This window comes from Phoxinus phoxinus (genome assembly GCF_949152265.1).
Source record: "Phoxinus phoxinus genome assembly, chromosome: 7".
Classification (NCBI taxonomy): Eukaryota; Metazoa; Chordata; class Actinopteri; order Cypriniformes; family Leuciscidae; genus Phoxinus; species Phoxinus phoxinus.
This window is the reverse complement of record NC_136882.1, coordinates 29,706,732-29,729,812: the sequence shown is the minus strand read 5'-3', so window position 1 is coordinate 29,729,812 and position 23,081 is coordinate 29,706,732. Positions and strand designations below refer to the sequence as shown.

The window sequence follows — 23,081 nt, the reverse complement described above, 5'->3', positions numbered from 1 at the left end:
TGTGGGCGGATCTCGAGGGCTGTTGCTATTTTACCGGCGGGATAAACGACTCTTGCGTCCAACGCAAATGTAAAATGGGTTGGTCTGAAGTAGCTACATTATTCATAGTGTGGTTTGGGCATAACGTGCAATAAACCAATCAGAGCGTCATCTCACATTCCCTTTAAAAGCAGGCGCTCTTGTTCCATGGCAGATTGCTATTATAACGGTGGATTTGCCAGCGCACGCGATTTACATGATGGTAAAGGTGATTTCGCAGTCTTCAGAATTATGTTTCCTGGTTCTTGACGGACAACCCACTTTGTCAGATATCCTTATATATGAAGGTAAATTAGTAGCAAAATCCAGAGCACGTAGATGTGAATTTGAGAACTTGTACAATAAATATTTGTAATTGTATGTGAACATTTACACTCACAGCTCCAATGTGAAAACCTGTCAAATAAAAATTGAATGTTGAAATTTGCACTCGCAGGCAATAGTCACAAACCTGTATTCTGAATTTGAAGCTGCAGACAAGTAGTCACAAATGTGTAAAATGCCATTCACAGAAATACAATGACAGACACAAACTTGTAATATATATTTGCATTTAATCTTACATTCACATTCGCAGTACAACCTCAATAGGCACTTGCAACTTCTCAAATCTGTCCCTGCAAGTTCAAATTTCGATATATTAGGTGCAAAACTAACTTGTGCACTTGCAACTCAGTGGCGGCGAGAGAGAGAAAGGGGTGCGGGAGCAGGGGTGTTCAAACAAGCCGTTTTATTGGTTGGCGCCTAGCCAATGAAATGGGACTTCTATTGTACGTGATGTCACGAAATCCGTGTCCTCGATTGGGGACGCTCTGAAACGCTAACATGGCTTAAAGGGTTAGTTCACCCAAAAATGAAAATAATGTCATTAATGACTCACCCTCATGTCGTTCTAAGCCCGTAAGACCTCCGTTCATCTTCGGAACACAGTTTAAGATATTTTAGATTTAGTCCGAGAGCTTTCTGTCCCTCCATTGAAAATGTATACGGTATACTATCCATGTCCAGAAAGGTAATAAAAACATCATCACAGTAGTCCATGTGACATCAGTGGGTTAGTTAGAAGTTTTTGAAGCATCGAAAATACTTTTTGGTCCAAAAATAACACAAAATAAGACTTTATTCAGCATTGTATTCTCTCCCGGGTCTGTTGTCAATCCTTCACAGTTACGCTGATGGCGTAAGACGCTGATGACGTGTTATCTGGTGCGCCCGAGCTTCATTTATAGACTGAGGGAAACGCACGCTGTAAAAGTGTCTCATCCGCGACATGCACATTTACGCACCATTAAAAAAATGATATCCACGCAAACAATGTAGAATAGCTTGAATATAGCGGGCGTCTCCCTCAGACTGTAAACGAAGCTCGGGCGCACCGGATAACACGTCATCAGCGTCTTACGTCAGCAGCGTCACTAGCCGCGTTTCCATTACAGATTTGCGCGAATGTTTTGCGCTTTTATCTAAATATCGATACAAAACTATTGCGAAATGACGGCGTTTCCATTAACCGATGTTATGCGACTAAAACTTCCTTTTTTCTCTCGCGATAAAGTCATTCTAAAAATCACGGCAGCGGACGTTGGTTTATATAATCTCACAGCCACCGCATTAGACATTATTATTATTAATGGAGGGAGACGTACGTGTTATCCAAGCATTAATGGCAGGGAAAGACCCTTATATTCCAAACGAAATATAAGGAGTTTCTGGGTGTTTCACCCTCATTTCTGCGCTGAGGTTTTGATTGTGGCATTTCTTTGAAGTTTAGAATCCAGTATTCCTATAGGCTAATTATTGTTTATGAATTTAATAAAGAACTCTGTCTCCTATTCCAAACGATCCATGTAGGCTACTTTTGTGTCCATTCGTTTTTTCCTTTTTAAACCCGTAATTGAAAAACGAAAAATAAACGGTTGTCTTTTTAAAACGCAAAGTTGAACACCACAATTTTAATTTAAACTGGCTACACCAACTGCTGCGCAAAAAAGTAGGCCTAAATATCGACGAATTTTCAGATGTTTGTTTAATGACTTTTTTCCCCTTTATTAAACATGTGAAATATTCACAAATTAATATGGAAAACTTGTCGATTTTACTGGTTTTCTAAGGCCAAATTAGAACCTGGAATTGACATTTTCCCGCAGTGCTGAATAAGAAGAGCCATTAATATTATTAAACTATTGTTTTCTAACTCGGCTAAAAACATCTCCATCTCCGCTGTTAAGCAGATGCTCTTTTAGAGAGAAATGCACCTTTCATACGGATTACTTAATCAGAACAAAATGTATTAGCTTTCGATTTCGAATTTGTTCGTTTTAAAGTGGACATTTCAAGCTTTAGCCTACATAGGCTATATTTTGTTTCAGTTCTCGCGCTCCAGTTCAGGGAGATCATGAAAACGCGCCTGATTGTTTTATTTTATTTTACAAAAGCACAACATTTTCTTGTTATTGTTTACACAAATAAAAGTAGTTACAAATAATGTATTATTATTTTCTGTATGACCAGAAATTATAGAGTAGGCTATATTAAGTTGTTTCACTGTTAATCGGAAAATGCAAGTGTTCACGCCCGCGCCTCCGTGCCACGTAGTGCGCGCTCCACACTCCACACATACCCTTAGATATGCGTCAAAATATTGTGTTTATTTGTGATAATCTCAGCTCTGTATTATTATTGTCTAACCCGTATTATGAATGACATTTGACGAATTGCTTTGTTCCTTTTTTGGATAAAAGCGTCATCTAAATATGTAGCCTAGTAAATGTTATAATAATGATGATAATTATTATTATTTGCGTACACGGACCCCAAACACACCGCGTCTTCTAAGTCAGGTGACTGTAAATGCGCAAAAACTGTTTCCATTGCAGTTTTGCGAAATATTCCTTTTTCGAATTGGCTGAAAAACCTCCTCATGCGAGCGTAAAAACTTGTTTGCGATAAACGAGAGTTTTTGCGAAATTGACGTGTTTCCATTGAGCGTATTTTCAATTCGCAATTTCAATTTGCGCAATTTGAAGGGTAATGGAAACGCGGCTACTGTGGAGTCCTGAACGCAGATTCACAACAGACCCGGGAGAGAATACAATGCTGAATAAAGTCTTATTTTGTGTTATTTTTGGACCAAAAAGTATTTTCGATACTTCAAAAACTTCTAACTAACCCACTGATGTCACATGGACTACTTTGATGATGTTTTTATTACCTTTCTGGACATGGACAGTATACCGTATATACATTTTCAATGGAGGGACAGAAAGCTCTCGGACTAAATCTAAAATATCTTAAACTGTGTTCCGAAGATGAACGGAGGTCTTACGGGCTTAGAACGACATGAGGGTGAGTCATTAATGACATTATTTTCATTTTTGGGTGAACCAACCCTTTAATGCATTAGACTGATATTAAAATAAATAAACGATATTATAAAAAGACCAAACTCAGTAAACACTATGACCATACTAATAATAGCATTTCAGAGCATCCCCGTTTGAGAACACAGATTTCGTGACATCATCGCGTACAATAGAAGTCCTATTTCATTGGCTAGGCGCCAACCAATAAAACAGCTCGTTTGAACACCCCCCTTTCTCTCTCACCGCCACTGAGTTGCAAGTGCACAAGTTAGTTTTCCACCCAATATATTGCGAAAAGAGTAGCAAAAGTCAAGGCGAGAAATGTGAACTTGCAGGGACAGATTCGAGAAGTTGCAAGTGCCTATTGAGGTTGTACTGCAAATGTGAATGTAAGATTAAATGCAAATATATATTACAAGTTTGTGTATGCGTACAAAGTCATTTGCACTGGGTGCAAGATAGGGCCCAATGTGTCCTAATAGGTCGACTGGACCAGTGTGTTGTGATTGGTCAACCACTTCGAGCGCGTTTCGGAAATGTCACGGCCCTTACCATCACCACAAGTTTCCACACACTGCTAACACAACCATGACCCGTCCCCCTTTTTTTTTGGTGTATGTCTTGGGCGGGAATTATTTAAACGAGGGATAATGTGATACGTTCCCGGAAGAAAACTCAAGACTACAATCAATCAGGGAGAAAGTGCTCACTGATATAGAGAGTAACTCAAAACAAAAAGTATGAAAATGAAGGAAAAAAAACATTGATAAAATAATGGGGGAAAAAACTGACATTTCTTGTGTCCCAAGTAAATACATTTTACGTAGAGCTTCTTGTTAAAGTTTAACCCAGGTACTATGAAGTATAGTTGATTAAAGAAGGATTTAAAGGCCAGTAATGTATACTTAACTTGACAGATGTCTAAAGAAAACAGCTGTCATCTTTTCAAAAACAAGAACATCATGTGCTCGCCTTGTGGATCACAGTCTGCATTGCCTTCCGAGTGTTGTGAGTTAATGCTTTGCCCAGAACAAAAATGAGAACAAAACAAAAATCAATCTCTCTTACTCTCTCTGTTCAATTCAAACTTCAGGGAGGGGTGGAGGTGGGGGGAATAGTAGAGCAATTTGTCACTGAAGCATGTCTTTGTATTTCCTGATAAAGAACATTGCACTCAAGACAAAAGGCGAGAGCATATGGAACAAAGTCAAAAGCACTGGAATGACCCATATCTTTTTTGTTAAAATCCTAAAAAGCTGTTCTTCAGTGAGCTTTCAATCTTTCCGCAATTCCTTTCAGCGATACAGAGATTATTTCGGCCGTATGGTCATTCTACTCATAACTCATGTCAAAACTTTCACTGTACATACTCCACTGACCAATATAAGTAGCAGCACGATGTGCCTGGAACGCTTCTAGACTGTCATTGCAATACGTTTTTCTTCATTACAGGAAAGTGGGCTGTCTCCCAGCTCCCCTGATAACCCAAGATGTCGAGCTGGTCCCATAGGGATGCTGGATGGCCAGCCTATCCAGGTTCCCGCTGGCCATGTGGCACTGAAAACGTGCAGCTGCCCTTCCCTGGAGGCCCTGGGAATGTGGTGATTACATTTCTCTGTGGTGGCAGAACTTGGGCACGCCAAAACTGGAAATATGCACAGTCCAGAAACTGGAACAGCAAAAACAATAACTATAAAATGAAAACCAAGGACTTAATATGAGGTAACAGATAGGCTCAGAAATTGAAAACAGTCTAGGTTAATCTTATTATAAAACTAAGAGGATTAAGAGTTGAACATAATGATATGAAGCAACTGGAGACTTGTGTGGAGAGGCGAACGCTTCTACAGTATGACTATATCATTAGATTCAGTTTCATGAGAACAAGTAGACAGTCATTTAAGTTGTTCTCAAGCAAATATTACTTGAAGAATATTAGAAGCGACATAGTATATTACAAACAGTCCCACTGTGAGGGATACATTAGTTAGAGCTGTACTTGACAATTAAAATAGTTTTCATGAATTTTGAAGCAATAGGGTGCTTGAAAAGTTCAATTAATTTGAAGATTATAATTAATCAATGAAGAAGAATGCCAGTTCTGTCTCAGAGCGATGACTTTAAAGAAATGTAGTCCTTTCTATGAAGAGTCAAAACTAATGAAGTGTCTTAGCATAAAAAGTGAGGATAAATTATAGCAGTCAAAACAGGAAGTGGGGAAACCTGTGACACTTTCTTTTTTTTTTAAATTAAGTTAACCTCTAGTCAAGGAGAAAGATAGAGGTGAAATTAATGCATCAAATTATGTTTTAGGATATCCACTATCAAATTAGATTAGAAGAAAGTGTAAAAAAAAAAAAAAAATAATAATAATTCCAGTGAAAACTATGGAAGCTTGATTCCACCACAGAATAAAACAATTTAAAATTTAATTGCAACTTTTGTATCTCAAAATTCGGACATAAACTCGCAATTGCGAGAAAGAAGGTCAGAATTGCAAGTTATAAAGTCAGAATTGCAAGTTATAAAGTCAGAATTGCAAGTTATAAAGTCAGAATTGCAAGTTATAAAGTCAGAATTGCAATATATAAACTCGCAATTCTGACTTTTTTCTCGCAACTGCAAAATTATATCTTGCAATTCTGACTTTTTTTCTCAGAATTGTGAGATATAAACACGCAATTACAAGTTATAAAATCCAATTCTGAGGGGGAAAAGTCACAATTGCGAGATAAAACGAAGCAATTACCTTTTTTTTCTGTGGCGGAAACAAGCTTTTATATAAAGCAATGTCGAGGGGTAAGTTGAATAATTGGGGAATATGTGAGAAATTTACACTTCACCATGTACAATAATGAGTTGTTTATTAAAATTAAGTAAAAAAAAAAATAAAGCAAAAAAAAGAAAAGAAAAGTAAAATAAAAAATATCCCAGAACTAAGATTTTATTATACCACAATTCCAACCATCATGGCTGCAGGAAAATACGAATTATTTGAAAATGAAATATAAACTACTATGTCCTAGTAGTTGATCAGACTTTTATGTGGCTGAGGTACAGTAGCTTCAAGTGCATAAATTCATGTGGGAACCAAATTTTTAATTGTTTTCTTTGAAAGGTGGATTTTGCTTTGCCAGAGCTCCCTCAGACCTTTGGAAACCATATTGGCTACCACTTTAAAAAGACCAGTGTATTTCCAAAATAAATCCCTGTATTTAGATGCAAAGCTTATTATAAACATTATTTGAAGCAGATGGCACATTACCCCACAGCTAACTTTTTGAGAACTTTTTTTGTTTAATCATTGATGGATAATCTTTACCAAAACAATTTACATTTACTTTTTTCTTATGCGTATATTTCAATCCTTGGCAACTGTATATGATTGGCCCGTTCTAAATACATAGATAGATACATACATAAATAAATGGCATGACAAAAATTGTGCACAGCTTTCTGGATTAAGAGGGCTGCACAGTTTACTCACTGATTTTACCCCACTATCGAAAGCAACACGGTAACCTCAGGGTGCCCAATATGCACAAACACATGAATAAAATTACCCATGTCAGTTGAGTGCTGTTAGAACACTCTTGCGTTAGTAGTCTGTGCTGGCTTTCAAAACACATTAAATTCCACTGCACATTTTGTTGTGAAATGCAGATTGTAATGCATTTCCTATCGATACATAATCTATGGTAATGAGCTCCACAAAATCCCCACGATAAATACACCCGGAATCCATTTTAAAGCATTATAAATAAAACAGAGTGAACATGATTAATCTAAATGATAATAGAATACCAGTGGTGAGAATAGTTGACCCACTGTGTCTGGAATCTGTTATAAATTAAGCTCTTCTGGAAATGCCCTGCATCAACAGGAAGCAATTGGGCACACGGCTTTAGCATAAACTGATCAATCTTTTCGTGAATACAATTAAATATTAAAATCAGGACATTTTCATCACCATAAAATGCCCAGCTCTCATTCCTCGCACTTTGCATGTGAAGTGCAACCTGGAATTAAACAAGGCAAGGAACATAATTATCTATAGGGTAATGCTGATTTTTGGCGAATGGATATGGGAATGTAGAGATGTTTAGGACATAATGATCTGTTGTGAGGCATTGTGGATTGGTGTAATGGTTACTTACATTTGTCCAGAACTTCATCAGAACCATCTGGGCAGTCTGGTTCCCCATCACAAAGCCAGTTCTCAGACACACAGGTCAGCTGGTCTCCGCACAGAAACTCTCCAACGTCACACAAAATGGGCTCTAATGAGAGAAGGGGGGTGGAGACAGAGATGGAGTATGGAATGAGGTGCAATACAGTCATTAAATGTCTAAATTACATGATTGTTTAATAAATATAATGATTAGTAAGTACATGTGAAATGCATGAAGTCATACAATGAATCATTATAGTGACATGAATGTAATGACAATTAGTTTGACTGAAAAGCCAGGCAGGAATAATCTGAATGCGTCTGAAGCCGAATAGCTTATTCGAAAAGGCACGAATAATGGCTTCAAAACAAATAATAGAAAAAATATTCAGCTGACAGTCAGTCCTCGTGTTTTCTGGATAAGAGGTGAGCCAGGGTAAAGCACAATATACATAAACCTCTATCATCACTACGTAATAATGAGTGTGTGAAGTGAATGAATGTAAACTTTATAAATGAATTGAGCGCAAATCAAATAGCCGCGTTACCATCTTCGTGAGTGTCTCAGAAATCAGAGCTTGGCAAGAGTAGCCTAATATCAACTAAAATACTCCATACACGTTCTATTTTATATATGTATATTTAAATGATTTGAACCTTGTAGCCTACGATATGATAGCCTACACAAATGAATGAAATAGGCACAGCACAATAGCAAGCAGCGTTGCTGTCTCTACGAGTCTCTCAGAAACCAAACCAGCTCTCTGTCAAGAGTAATAATCTAAGATACAGAATATACAAGTGTTCTACTACTTGATGTCTATTTAAATGTTTTGAACCTTATATGATAGGCAACACGATTTTTCTTTTTCACCCACTCTTGGAAACGGCATTTATGTAGCTCCTTCATTTTATAATTTTTTCTTTCTTCTTCTGAACACAAAAGAAGATATTTTTTAAGAATATGGGTAATCAAACAGTTGACGGTAGCCATTGACTTCCATAGTATGTGGGGGGGGGTCATGCGCTAGCTTGAGTCGTCATACGTCACGACCAAACGTTAGCGATTGGTTATGGCAGATCCAGAGGGACTCTGTTGAAGTTTAAAACTATTGGTTCTGCCCAGAGTACCCACCTTCATTAATGCTTGTCAATGGAGAGAGGCCAGACTCTCTGTACAAATGAAATGTACGAGAGTCTTGTAGAACCAGGCTACTTCTGTCCATCACAAGAAAAAAAATTATCCATTCTCTTTTGTTATGAGTACAACAACAGCATTGCAGAAATGCCCAACAATATTTGCAAGAAAAATATGACTATTTGTCAGATCATCAAGTTGCAGGTATCACTCAAATGGGCCTTGCATTTCACTTCTAAATCCCTGAATGTCCAAAGTCAAACTGCATAATTTATAAAGATATCAAAATTATTATTATCCAAAATGCTCCAATTTCAATTCCAGTTTCAAAATGTTGAGGCAGAAATGCAAGCAATAATTCTATGCATCACTGCTCTCTGTCCTTGCTATGGACCAGCACCACATTAACACACACACACACACACACACACACACACACACACACACACACAACCCGCTGAGCAAATTCACTATCAAGGGACAGAATTATAAATGTCAAACGGTTTCATCTTGCTCCCGGTTTCTCCCTCTCTGTCTTTCTCAATCTCTCTATCTCTTTCAAGCAGCAAGCCTCAAAATTAGGCCGCGACCTACTGTATATGGACAGATTTTCTCACTACACCTCTATGTTTAGTGCTGATAGTGGTCCATTTTGGAGCTTGTGTGTAGATAGAATGGTTCCCATTTCCACATACTAAGACAAAAGTCCACTGCTACATGCCAATGATTAATTCATATATTATACCTCGTCTACAGGAATAATACCTTGTTCAAAATGAAAAAAAATTATAATAATTCCTCAGTATTTTTGTCTTGTTTACCTTTACAAATATCTAAACATTCTTAAATCTAGATACATTTACTTGTGTAGCAAAATTACGCAAGATATTAAGTCTTGTTTTTGTAACTTCATGCTTAAAATATATTTTTAAAATCTGCCAGTGGGGTAATAAATAAACTTTAATGTAAAGGGTCGGTTTGGCAGACTGTTTAAAAACAGTCACTTAATTCCAATAATGTTTTACAGAAAACAATACTTAAAAAAAAAAAAAAAAATAGTGAGAAAAAAAAAATTGTTTTGCAGTGCAGGGTTGTTTTTAGTTGGACATCGCACTAAATCTACAGCACAATAAATCTACAGTGAAGTATTTCATTTTAAAAAACTGAAAAATCGATGCATGAAGTGGATGTACTAGTATTGAAAAATCTGTCATTTAATCACCTTCATGTTGTTTAAAAAGGACTTAGTGCCGTTTTTGTTCAAACAATACAAATCAAAGGGGTTCAATGGCGTTTGGACCCCAACATTCTTCAAAACATCTTTGTGTTCTGCAGTCATACAGGTTTGAAATGACATGAGGGAGTCTAAATGATGACAGAATTTTCATTTTTATGGTTGAACTATGCTTTTAATATCTCACTTACAAATAGGAACTGAACAAATCACATGTCCTATTGAGCATGATGTGTTTTAAACTGGTGTTTTGTTAGAAATATACAGACACACATCTTCAGATGCAGCAGCATGGGAATTCAGCACAAGACAACTGATTTCACAAGTTCATCGCACATAATTTGAAAATGCCAAAAAAAATGTTATTGCACATCTTACAATAAGAGGCACCGCTGCATCTCTCTCCAGCATGACTGAAGATTAGTTCTATGGGGAAGAATGGATCTAGCAAATTGTTCAGAGGGTGGGTTCTTCTACAATTGATTCAGTTTCTTTAGAGGCACAGTTGCTCTGAAACTCGGCTGGTAATCTGGCCTGATTCAATTCAATGGCAGCTGCACATCAGTCAAAAAGCAATTACAGGGAATATGATGATGGCTGCCCTCTGTCCTTCATTCTTACTAACAAAAACAACAGCAATTCTGCGGCCCCCAATGAATAGTGACGGTGATTTGATTGTTGTAGTGGATTTAAAAAGATGTGTCTATATTTTCGGATGAGTGGTTATTGAAACGGATTTCAAGCCAAACTTATTGCCTAGTGCAGTATTACCTGGCTTCATATTTTGCAGTAAAATGTTGACTGACAGTTAAAAAAAAGTTCAGCTGAATCAAGTTCAACTGGAGGAGAAATGGCAGAGAGAAACCGTTTGGCTACAGAGTTAGGTCTCTCGATAGAAGATTTCCAGTCCAGTTTGAAGGCACCTTTGCAGCTGAATTGGTTACCATTTAAAATAAAATAAAAACCCCAAAGCTTGCCCTTTAAAGCTTAGCCCAATTTGAATTATTGGAATGACCAGTGACCACTTTACCTTCCCTCTCACCTCAAGAGGCCTTCACTTCTTGACTCGAGTGTTTGATGCTTCCAAAGCTCTCTGTTTCAATAGATTCTCCTCAGACAGTTCAAAACGCACAGACAGAAAAACTGCAAGAAAACACTTCAAGCCTGTCAAGGAATAAAATCTTGCATCATTTGTTTTCTGAGGCAAAAACAGAATTTACATCTGAAAGGAGCAAATGCTACACCGAACTGCTAAATGTTGCGGTCATTCGGAGATAATTTTGAAGACATGAGGGAGGAAGATAAAAATAACAATGGAGCAAAATCGCCCCAACTCTTTGATGAGGTAGCGGTAACCCATTACCATAACAGTAGGAAATGTTCAGTGGAGCCTGGACTGGCATTCTATTATGAGCTTCATTTCTGACACAAGCTGCCACCTCGATGAGAAGAGAACTTTGGCTCATTAAAGCTCCTCAGCCTTTGTGTTCCGCCAGCTTTCAATACGCAAAACTGTGACAGGGAGCTGGTGAACAGAAGAGATGGCCTTCAGAACTCTGGATGGATGCTCTGACAATCTTGTTTGATTATGAGAACAGTTGTCTGATGCTAAGCGCCTACGCCACATATAAGCTGAAATCATTTACATGATATTGTTGTTCAATGCAAAACTATACAGCTACCCATACAGCTATAAATCATATTTTTATATATATTTAAAATATATGCTAAATAAATGCACTGCGTGAGAAAAAAGACTGTTCAAGATAAGGGGCGAGAAAAATACATTTCTAATCTTACAGTATAATGTGGGAAAATATATATAGGCATTTATGTTAGATGTTGCACAGACTAGCAGACTTTAATGCTCTGCTATGACGCTTTAAACTTGACGTCGACTAGTTGCTAATCCTGGCCTATAGAGGGCGCAACCGGATAATAAATATTCAAAGTCCACTTTTACGCCCCGTTGTCAACAGTTAAAATTACAAATAAATGCATACCCAGAGAGCGCTCCAACATATACGTTTGATTAAATACCATCATCTGGATGCTCAAAATTGATCGGATTTTAAAAAGATTATTGTACACGCAAGTTAACCGCCATTCTAAACTAATGCACTGCTGCATTGTAACGCACACACATACAGACAGTAGCTCACACATCACGTGCAGATCGCTCGCACACAGAAACAATCAATCAATCAATCAATCAATTCTGTGATTTATCAATAAAGTAGCTTAGAAACTGAAAAGTTCTAGCATATATTTCTTAGAAACTAAAACCCACAGCTTCACTATTAGTAGAGAGACGCTGCCAGGTAGAATTAATTCTCATGCAATCACTCTCTCACTAATGCATTCACATAAATGTAATCTTTACTGTCATACTTTATCTGTATGATTTAGAGCGAGCAGAAATCTGTGAGAACTATAACGACCAAAAGACAAAAAAAACCTGATAAAAATAAGCTGTTCTGTAAGAGTAATAGCCCTGTGGGCAGCGCAGTGTCATATGCCATAGCTGTGCACAAGGCAACCCGTGTTCGAGTCTCAGCAGGTTCAGGTTTATTTGTTCATTAATGATGTCACCGGCGACTAGTCGGCGTTGACTCGACTTTCATCACATAAATATCGACTTAAAATCTGAATATATATGTTATTGTCAATTTAAATATAATTATGTCTTGGACAAATTATATTTATATTGCCAATTTGTGTCCAAACTATATTTATGTAAATAGATTCAAACTTGCACATTAGCAAAAAATATATTTTATTGCCAGATATAGGCCTATGTAAATATTTGTAATTATCATTTGTATGTATTACTTTTTTTTGCCATCTGGGAAAAGACAGATTCTGAGCTGTAAACAGAGATAAAGCCAAAGAGAAGAAAACAAGAAAACAACTGTTTTAATTTACTTATCTACAATTGTGAGGACCATTAATGAGCCGGAATCAATGAAGCTCCAGTATAACCTTCAAAATGAATTGCTTCACATTTAATTCAAGCCTTAACCGGATGCTGAACAGCTGTTCAAGCGGCTTCAGTCTCATTATCTTTCCAACTGTTCTCTGTCATGCAACGCGGCCTAGACCGTTTCCTTACCTTGACAACCTACCGGTGCCATGCTTTCTGATCGCAGCTATAATAAAAAAAGACAACCTCCCAATTTCCAAACTCAAGAAAGTCTGCTGAGCCACAGAGATCATTAGTGTCAATTAAAACCAAGTTGACAGGAAAGAATTGTGTCAACAGCATGGAACTATCCACTTACCTTGCATCAAAAAGTTATTAGGACGTGTAACTAAAGCTGCATTTTCATGTGAAGGTCAATGTACATAGTAATATGTGACATTCTCCTAGTTGGATTTCATAGGAAATCGTGTTATAAGTCACTCTAAGGCTGTGAAAATCCTTTGAGATTAGTTATGATCCATATAATGCTTCTCTGACACTTGTGAACGGATAAAAATGCTCCATCGTAAACCTTGCGTCTAACACAAACACATCCAACCGTCATCCGCTTCTGTTTTTCAGCTATACAATCCAAGATGGCCAGTGAACGGTTTAATTCTCACCTTGACATATACTACATGGTATTTTGATCTAAATGTCAGCTGCCTCAGTTTTGATCAGAAAACCGTGATTAACATTAATATCATCTGACACCTATTACATAAATGTCTTGAGAATGTCATTCGGCAGCAAGATTCACCCATATAACACCAGTGAATGTCAGAGCCCAAATGTTTGTTCTGCTTCACTTTTCATTCATATTGATCTGCGTATCCACCGAAAAACCCCATCAAATGGGGTTCACAGAGACCACGCTTAGGACTCCAGTTAGTGCCGATGTGTGGCTGACCAGCTGAATTCGAGGGGGGGGAGGGGATAATGATGCTCGAAGGTGCCGCACATTTACAAATTCCACAAGGCACTCCATCCAGGAAACACATCCTCTGCCAAAAGACCTTTACCATGGCAACTCTGAGCCAGTCGGACTGTGTGTAGCCAGGCTAGCAGAGAAATCAATGGGAAAGGACAACAGGGCCTTCATTAAGCTCTGCCTGACCTTCACTTTTCCAGTGAGGTCATTTTTATTTTCGAAACAACAGCGGGGGCATGTCAACAAATTATCAAAGGGAACGCAGTCAGATTTTTAACAGCCATTGCCGGAGTAGCCGACTCCTTGGTATAATCTACCTTGTAAACAATGAATTATTCATGAGTGTGACTTTAAATGTACAGTCCTCCTCACAAGATATTCTTCCTTTCATTATGTTGCTTGATGCAAGACAAATAAAGGCACAATCTGATTCTCTGTATACATCAGATGGATTTAAACTCACAATACATTATAATAGGCGACTATGTGCACATTTCAGAGTTATGTATACAGTGCAAATACAAAAGCAGATGCGTCAAATACTGCAAAGGTTCTCAACCTTTTAAACACCTTTTATTTTGTGACTTACTGCACTCGTCTAAAAAAAATTAAGCAACACACTTCTAAGTGGCGCCATTCGTAAGAAAACCAACCGATTTTACTATTTAGTTATTTAATTATAACTGACTTAAAGCTGCAGTCCGTCGTTTTTCCTCTTTGTCGCCATCTCTGTTCGAAATCTGCAATTGCAGTTATTCGCGGAATTATTAAATGTGCGTGGGTAGTAAATCGGCATGAAACAGCGCGGATGAACACAATGTATTGAGGCTGCCGCGTCGCTGTGGATGCTCCGTCGTCATCAGCAATCCCAGAGTATACTTTTTGAAAGTGTCAACATTAGAATTTTCATCGGAAAATGTCATCTGAACAAGTAAGTAACATTCACTTTTGTTCTGACCAAATTCGGGGGGTGGGGGGAAGCATTGCAGTAGCTATATCATGCTGATTAAATCTAACGTTTGCTTATATCACGTCAAAACGTGAAAAATATATTTTTTCTGTAGCCAATCTGAAGTCCGAAGTCTTTGGGTTTTACAACTGGTGAATCTCCAGTTGTCACTGGTGATTGTCGCTTTAAAGTTTCGGGATCCGCCATACCAAGTGCTAAGCTAAATCTCCACCTCCATCATCCACACACGCTAGCCGGGGACTCCTTCTCTATGTGTACAGAAGTGACGTAATGACGCAAAGACATGCTCGAAATTCCCGCGGAAATCCACCAGTACCACTGGAATTAAAATCATTATTACAAGCTTACCGTTTTGAATCGAGGTAAGGCAAGCAGATCGTTTTGAACACTGGCTGGTTACGTTTTTTTTTCAAAAATGTCTTTTTTTATATTTTTAAACACAAAAAAGTGCCGGACTGCAGCTTTAAAGTGTGAAAACTAGACAATTTGAGGCAATGACACTTCTTTTAAGTAAAAATTGTTTCTCACAGAAGGAGTGTACACCACTCAATACACCTCAGTTAATGTTCATTGTACGTGTTCACAATGTTCTTCACAAGAGACATATTCCAAGCTGTGAACAGAGATAAATCCAAAGAGAAGGTTAAAGAACAAAAAATAAAACAAATTTAAATGAGCTTATATTTTATAGCTGTAGAAATGATGCTATAAATAAGACACAGTTCATATAAATCTCCTCTAGTTCAATCTAAATGACCTCATTTGCATCTAGTGACCTCTGTATTTATCAAACATCAGAATTGTGCGAAATCTCTTTCCTCCACTCAAGGTCATATTGACAGCTGGCATTCTTAACAATGCTGAGTCTCATTTATGGGTTTATATCCCTTCTCATGCCATGATTATCAATCAGGGAAGATAATGGGCACTAAAGCAGACAGTATCTCAGTCACTCCATGAGGTGAACCACCAGTCAAGGTTCCCTAAACAACATGTCTTCCTGAGGTAGCCGTGAAGGGTTCTATTCTCTCAACATCATTGTTTCATTACAGCCAAGAAAGATTGCCTCTGAAGCACTGATAACAGAAAAAAGCACTCAAACAATACACTATGATATTTAAATTAGCACAATTAAAAGATGTTTTTTTTGAGTTCCTTGAAATCCATATTACCCATTTTTAAGAAAGAGATAAGAGCCTTTTACTCAAATGAGCACTTGACAAAGACTTTTTATTTATCCACTTTAGACCATTATTTCCAGTAGGAGTCTCCCGCTGTGTGGGAAGCAGCAGAGGGGGGGCTGTGTTTAAGATGCCCAAACTCTTCTGATATTGCAGCTTTACAGTTTATCTGCCGATGAAATCAGCGGGTTCACGCAGCAGGAAACCTCCTTCAGAAGATATGATTAGTCTGATTCCACTAAAATCGGGGAAGCGCATGTCATTGCTAAATGCAAAGTTAGCGTAACAATATCAAGTTGGAGCCTAAAGCTGCTAATGATCCTGAATCTGAGGTAAAAAATAATGGGTTATAACTGATGTTTTGGCTGAAGATAATATGTATGTAATCATTATCATGCATGTGGGTGGTAATAAGTACGGCTGAATGGGCTAATCTTATAAAGTGTTGCTCCGTATGCTGAGATCATTTGAAATGCTGCAGTATAATGTGGGTGGTTGCGAATTGCTGAATTAAACCGCTGTTCGCACTCTCAGGTGTTCTGTACAGTAAGGGTTTATCCCCAGAGGCAGCACAGGAGGTTAAAACTCTGACTATTCAGTTTGTCTATTTGCATCTTTCCATATTTATGTCATTATTTGGATTCACGGTCCTAATGGAGAAAAAGTCACTTAGCTAATTTGCATAAACCCAGGATACCTCAATTATCAACAGACCCTGCCATTCTCCAGAGACTTTTAGAGCTGTCCGCTCTTACCGCGGGAACAATTAACATAACCGCTTCATCTATTGGCATGCATTTAAACTAAGGCTTTTTTCCACCTTTTACAAGACCATACAAAAACTAGAGCAAATTCAGTCACTATTAAATCCATAAATGATTAGATAAACTACAAAAAAGCACATCGCTTTTGAATTATGAAGCCCTTGATTTCCAAGCAAGGGCTGGGCTGGTACAGTCATTGCCGCAGGTCTAGAAGCTCAATGAGATAAGGAAATGATGAACGAACTAAAGAATCATTACACAGGGCTGAGTGTGAGAAGTTTTCTTCCCATGGGCTTAAAGCATGGCTTCTATTTGTAATTACCTAAACTGCTTTTTAGCAGCTCATTGACATGCTTTGAGCAAAAGAAAAAGGATGAAGTGAAAAGGAATCCTAAGTTTGTTCTGAAGTCAAAAAAGGGAAAAATCCATATAACCTCCAGAAACACAGAGAGTGAAAGATATAAAAAAGCATTGCTTCAAAGCTTATTGACAGATATTTTAAGTGCACTATTGTCTATGATAACAGCTTAGAACTTTTGACAAAAGATTAAAACTATTTCAAAAGCTCTTAAAAGAGATATTTTTGAAGCCTGATGTCAGATTCGAAATGAAAGTATGCTATCAGAAAGTCCAAACTGTTTTGACAACCATTAATAGTGACAAGGAGCCAATGATTTTCAACAAAATCAATATTAATTTTACTGTTATATGGGTCCAGTAAGACTCTAATAAACAAGAAGAGCAAAACGAGGCCTGAATGCTTCATTTAAATCCATCATGTGAGTCGATCACGGCTTTTTAAAAGCCTCCTAAATTGTGAGAACGGAGAGAGGGTATGGCACATCTGGGCTGCAAATGATTCAATCAATTAGCTACTGTATATCTGCTTCTGCAGGTAGAAGAATGGAGGACATAAAATAATCTGCTGTGAAAGACCTCTAGAGAGCAGTAAAGTTTGACCTGGCATTAACTATAGAGGAAGTAAAGTAATATGGGAGGCAGTGTTAAGATAAGACGGTCATATGCACAAGCATGATTCGTTGAAACGGTGCGCGTACGGAGCATGTGAGGGTTAAGGGTCATAAAGGCTCTGTCATGCTGAATGGCAATTGGCTGAATTGATTTCACACAATCTTGAACCTCAGGGCTCAGTATTGATCCCGCTAGCTTTTGATTTTCACACACAATGAACACTCACACAACAGCCCATTTCAAATGATCCATCTTCAACAGCCCAAGGTAAGATAAAAGCAACTGAAATTAAATATCTCAGAATATCTCCTACTGAAGTTTTCAAAGATTCAGATGTACGCAAATACAGGGTCTGTCAGTCTAGAAAACTAGAACAGTAATACAAAACATTATACAAACAATGATGGGCTATAAATTGGAAAATTGGCTATTTGCAATAAGCAGAAATGGTATCTAATTACAGTGGTCGGACTCATTACTTGACATGTGACCTTATTCATACAGCCAGTTAACAATGTTGTTAGCAGCACTGTGCATTGTTAAAAAGGATAAAATCCAGACACGCCGTTCATCATAATTATAGCACGTAATAGCAGGTATAGCATCTAATACATACAGCAACAGCAGATGCATATGAAGAAATCTAGCTCCATTGTCAGGGAGGTAGAGCTTCACTGAAAGATGATTCATAACTGACTGACATAAAGAGCTTTGAAATTTAATTGTTTCATTATGCAGGCAAATAAATCTGTTAATCATAATGCATTCACACCACGGAAGATTACAATAATACTTGGGGAATACAACACAGTCAGAGACAAAGCATTGATGTTTTTGAATTATGAGTGAATGATGAAATGCCATAAATCAGGATAAATTATTTAGAGGTGCAAGATATATTGCCGGCTGATATATTTGGTATAACTATGCATTTCCTTGGTACATTATTGTTTAAGTAAACAAGAGCTATTAGTAATATTTAAATCACAGACATTAGCTAAACAATATTGAACCTCACAATTATTTAGTTTCTGTAATATGTCTTTTGGGGCCTTCAAATGCATCTGTATTCAAACTGTGCGTGAAGTGTTGACAGCCCGGGTGCTACAGTGATGGTGTACTCATTAAAGGCCAGGGAAAGGGTTTTGAAATCCCCTGGGAAACCCTTAGATGTGTGGATAAAGCTGCACACAGGAAAGGAAAGATATGTCCTTTTCAACTAGTGTCAGTAGCCAACTTGTCTTTTCATTCAGCACACATTTGCTTCACCAATGTTTTCCATTTTGTACTCATTGTGCCAGTTTTGCTTGATTCCCACCCTCGGCATCTCATTCTGAACATATTTGCTTTCTAAGTTTACACATATTATTTACAAATGTGACATTTGGGATCGCTTCCAAACTTCAGTTTATAATATTTAAAAACAACAGTTACAGAGAAAAAATATTGTTGTGGTATCTGGACTGACATACAGTCCATTTAATAACATTAATTATTAACTCTGAAAATGCCTGAAGGACTAAAATACCAAATGTCTTGGATCTCAAAAAAAGAAGAAGAGAGAAATAAAATGAGATAACATCTAAGTTGTGCTAAGTCATCATGGGAACACCTTAAAATACCAAACAATTCTGCGCCTTTTTAACGTAACTTTCCTCTATACCTGTTATTATCTAATGCACTTTGTATAAACCCAGACTTCACCAATCATTTCATAGAAACCTAAATTTCTGATCCTCGCTTTATACTAGGAGTGTAACAATATATCATGTCACAATATATCGCAATAAAAAAATTCAAAAATATGTATCTTGGATAGTGACAATATGTATTGTGTATAGTTCACCCACAACAAAAATTACTGTGTGTGAAAAAATTACTACTATATATAACGTTGAATATAATTATAATAATGCAATGGGGAAATATTTGTGGGTCCTGATAATGGCAAATGTTTTATGTTATCAGTAAAAAGTGGCTTACCTTATTTTAAATACATCTAGACAGTGAAAGAGTGAGATTCTGGAGCTGAAAAATTCTGTATTTTCAGCTTCAGAATCATGAATATTTTAATTTTAAATCAACAGTTAATTTTTTGTTAACCTTTAACCATATGTCTTGGGAGTATCAAAAATGTATCTTGAGTTCAGTATCGTGATTTATACTAATCGAATCATGACATGAAGTCAGATCGTGTGGGTGATGTCCTCTAACCTAAATGCTCTTTATTAAATGTCTAGTGCTACACATTCACAACATAAATTTGGTGCTGCATTTCCTAATAATTGTTTTATGGGATAATTTAAAAAGGTTAGTACATTTCTATGAAGGTTAGTAAGTATTTTGACTGCACATCCTTAGAGATGCTGACTAACCTCAAACATTTCAACACTAAATTTAATAAAAACCACTCTCAAGCTCATTTCAGCCTATTCATTTGAGACTTATTCATTTTGCTTATAGTGGAATCAAATCATTTTTGCAGAAGACTCAATACAAAATACACTGCACTACTTTAAGCTTCCAAAGTGGATCTGAAATAGCAGCCAAAAAGACCTGTGACGAAGCCTGTCACCGAAAAAGAGTCATGTCACTTCAGCTATTCCAGACACAAATAATGCTGTTCACTTTTTCCACCCTAAAAGGCTCAGAGAGCCTTCATTTTTCTCCTCTCTGACAGGTAAAACCAGAATTATACCCCCCTCACTCTTTCTGTGAACAGCAGAAACAGAAATTCAATGGCTGGGTGATGTGAGGGTCTGTTAGAGTGTGTTTGTGAGGGCAAGCTCAATAATGGCCACTCTTGCTGGAGAGAAAGCAATGTCATGAGGTCAAAGCAGTGACCAAAATGGTGGCCTAAGGAAAGTGTTCAAGAGAACAATAGTGGTTGATTGTCAGGCTGAGATATGTGCTAGAGCTAATGATGCCATTTAACTCTACCTCTCCCAGCCTTTTCTTTGTTACATGTCATCAAACTTCAAGTTTAGAGCAGTAAGATTTACACTAATTTCTATAAATCAAAAAGTTTTTCAATCAAAGTCATTTTTTGATATTTTGGTATTTCCTCATTCGTTGAGACCTAACTTATACTTGCATGAGTGAAAAAAGCTGTGTGTGTTCACAAGACTGCCTTGAAATGGAACTTTTACTGTATCTGGTAAATATTCAATGTAATATTCCTCTAAATAAGTATGAGGGACATTCAGAAATCCTGGTCTTATCTGAAGAGAGAAAATAATGTATGACTACAAAATGGACAACAAACTATGACTACTTTCAAAAGAAACCAAAAGACTACTATAATTTAAAATAATTATGCCTGTAGTCCAAAGGGTTCATGAATTGCAACCATTTCACTTTTATTTATATACATGTAGCGCTTTATACGATAGAGATAGTTTCAAAGCAGCTTTACAGGGATAAACTAAAATAATTATTCAATGACGCAAACAGAGGTCAATTCTGCTGTAAAGCAGGTCTAAAAAGTTCATTCAGCTGAGGCCAGTTCAGTGTTGATTTGGTTTTATCAATAACTGTGTGATTGGTTTCTGATACGTGTAAAACGTCACAATCAGTAAATGAGTGACCAATGAGCTATTGCTCCACTGCAGTATATAAGCCTGTTGCTTTTACCTCTTCAGGTGTGTCATGGTCAAAAGCCCGACCCTTCCTTTCGTGGCTACGTACTATGGAATGTGACGTTGGGCTAAGGCTTGCGGTGTGTGGTGCGCTGTTTGGTCTCGGTGTGGTGTGCCTTCAGGGCCCCCATCTGTGCAGCATTGCAGTGTAACCTAGCCAGGTCGGAGCACCAGCTGTTGCTGTTATAGCCACTAAAGAAGCTACTATATGGTCTCTGTATGTGCCGTCGTGAGTATACGTCATCGGATCACGGTCCTCTTTGCATGCGTTAAGGGAGACTGAGTGAAAGCAGTTCTCACCCAACCCTTCGCTCTTTGAGCCACACTGCTACTTTTGGTGTCCAGTCACATCCTCGTCTAATGCCCAAGTGGGCTTAAAGGTGTCTTTCTGTGGTCGCGTTGATAATATTTCGTTGTTTATTTATGTTTGTGCAGAATTGATTTTTGTGGGGGTTATTACGGTCACTAACTTTTGGTTATGTTGGTATTATTTCTTTGTGTATTTGTTTTTGTGTAGATTTGTTTTGTACTACTGTTGCTAACCTCGGTGTAGTGATTCTTACTGTTTTGCAACAGTCTCCATTAATTGTATCGATTCCCGCCATGCAGTAGTAACAGTTAGTGGTTTCGGGCTATTTTGCAATATTATCTGTAATTAGCTGTAATTAGAATTGTGGGGTGATCTTTATACTTTTGTGACAGTATAATTCATTGTTTTTGTCTTTAAAGGTGTACGGTCCTGTAACATTTAACTATTCTGTTTATTTTGAGTATATTGTCATTTGTGTTTTTCTTGGTTTTTGTTTTGTTACATTTTGATTTAGTTTGATTTATTTACATTCTAATGTGATCTTTCTTGGTTTCTTTTCTTTTTGTAGGAGCTGAGTGCTTCCTGAAGCGGGCTGGTTCTTTGCTGCACATTGGGCTACTGTATACTTCACCAAGGGTTGTCATTATGGCTGTGCCACAATTGATGTGTCATTATTTTCCGTGAACTTTGAGGGTGTGATTCTGATTGGCGGGGTCCTTTTGTGTACCTGGTGCTGTCGAACTTGCCCGCTCTCACAGAGGAAGCATCAGCCCCTGCAACGATTGTTCGTTTTCCTTTTAGTCGGTTTCATTCGACCAAATGCATATTTGAGTGCGACTTCCAGTTTTAAATGCTTGTTGGACAACTATTTTAGCTTTAATAAAATATTATTTTTGTACGGGAACTCACGCCTCTTGTCTTTTCTAAGTGGAACTTATTCCCTGATATTTCGGGGTTGGCGTAGTCGCTAAGAATTCAGCCACTTGCTACATGTGTAAAGTTCATCAATTATGGAATGAGTTCAATTCAGCTACACTCAGCTCTGGAGAAAACAGTGATGTCATCATCCAGTTCAGTTCAGTTCTCATTTAATAGCCTCAGCACAGTCAAACTTTCATTTGATATACGTCATATACATTTAAGTGTATATACGTCACTAACATGGTCAGGGGAAGGTGAAGGTTTGGTCAATTACATGGTTTTGACAGTGATGTCTTCATACTCACACCGAGTACCCATTCAATGTCCACTTGATCAGCAATAAAACTGATGAGCTGAAATTTGTCCTCACAAAGAAACTGGATTTCTCCCTTACCTATGCATTCCATTTCATAAAAGCCTGGTAGAATGTCTCTAAACCTGACACAGCAAATGTACGCTTCTTTTCCAATTCACCTCAAGGCAGAAAT

At 37.5% G+C, this 23,081-nt stretch overlaps 1 protein-coding gene across 1 annotated transcript in view; it reads right to left on the bottom strand.

The window, feature by feature from the left end:
* lrp1bb (low density lipoprotein receptor-related protein 1Bb) overlaps positions 1-23,081 on the bottom strand; it is a gene marked incomplete at its 5' end in the record, with an annotated part of 305,396 nt that overhangs the window by 214,989 nt on the left and 67,326 nt on the right. The window contains one exon of the mRNA XM_079617452.1: positions 7,559-7,681. Coding sequence (XP_079473578.1) covers positions 7,559-7,681 — 123 coding nt within the window. The remainder of the gene's footprint in view (positions 1-7,558; positions 7,682-23,081) is intronic.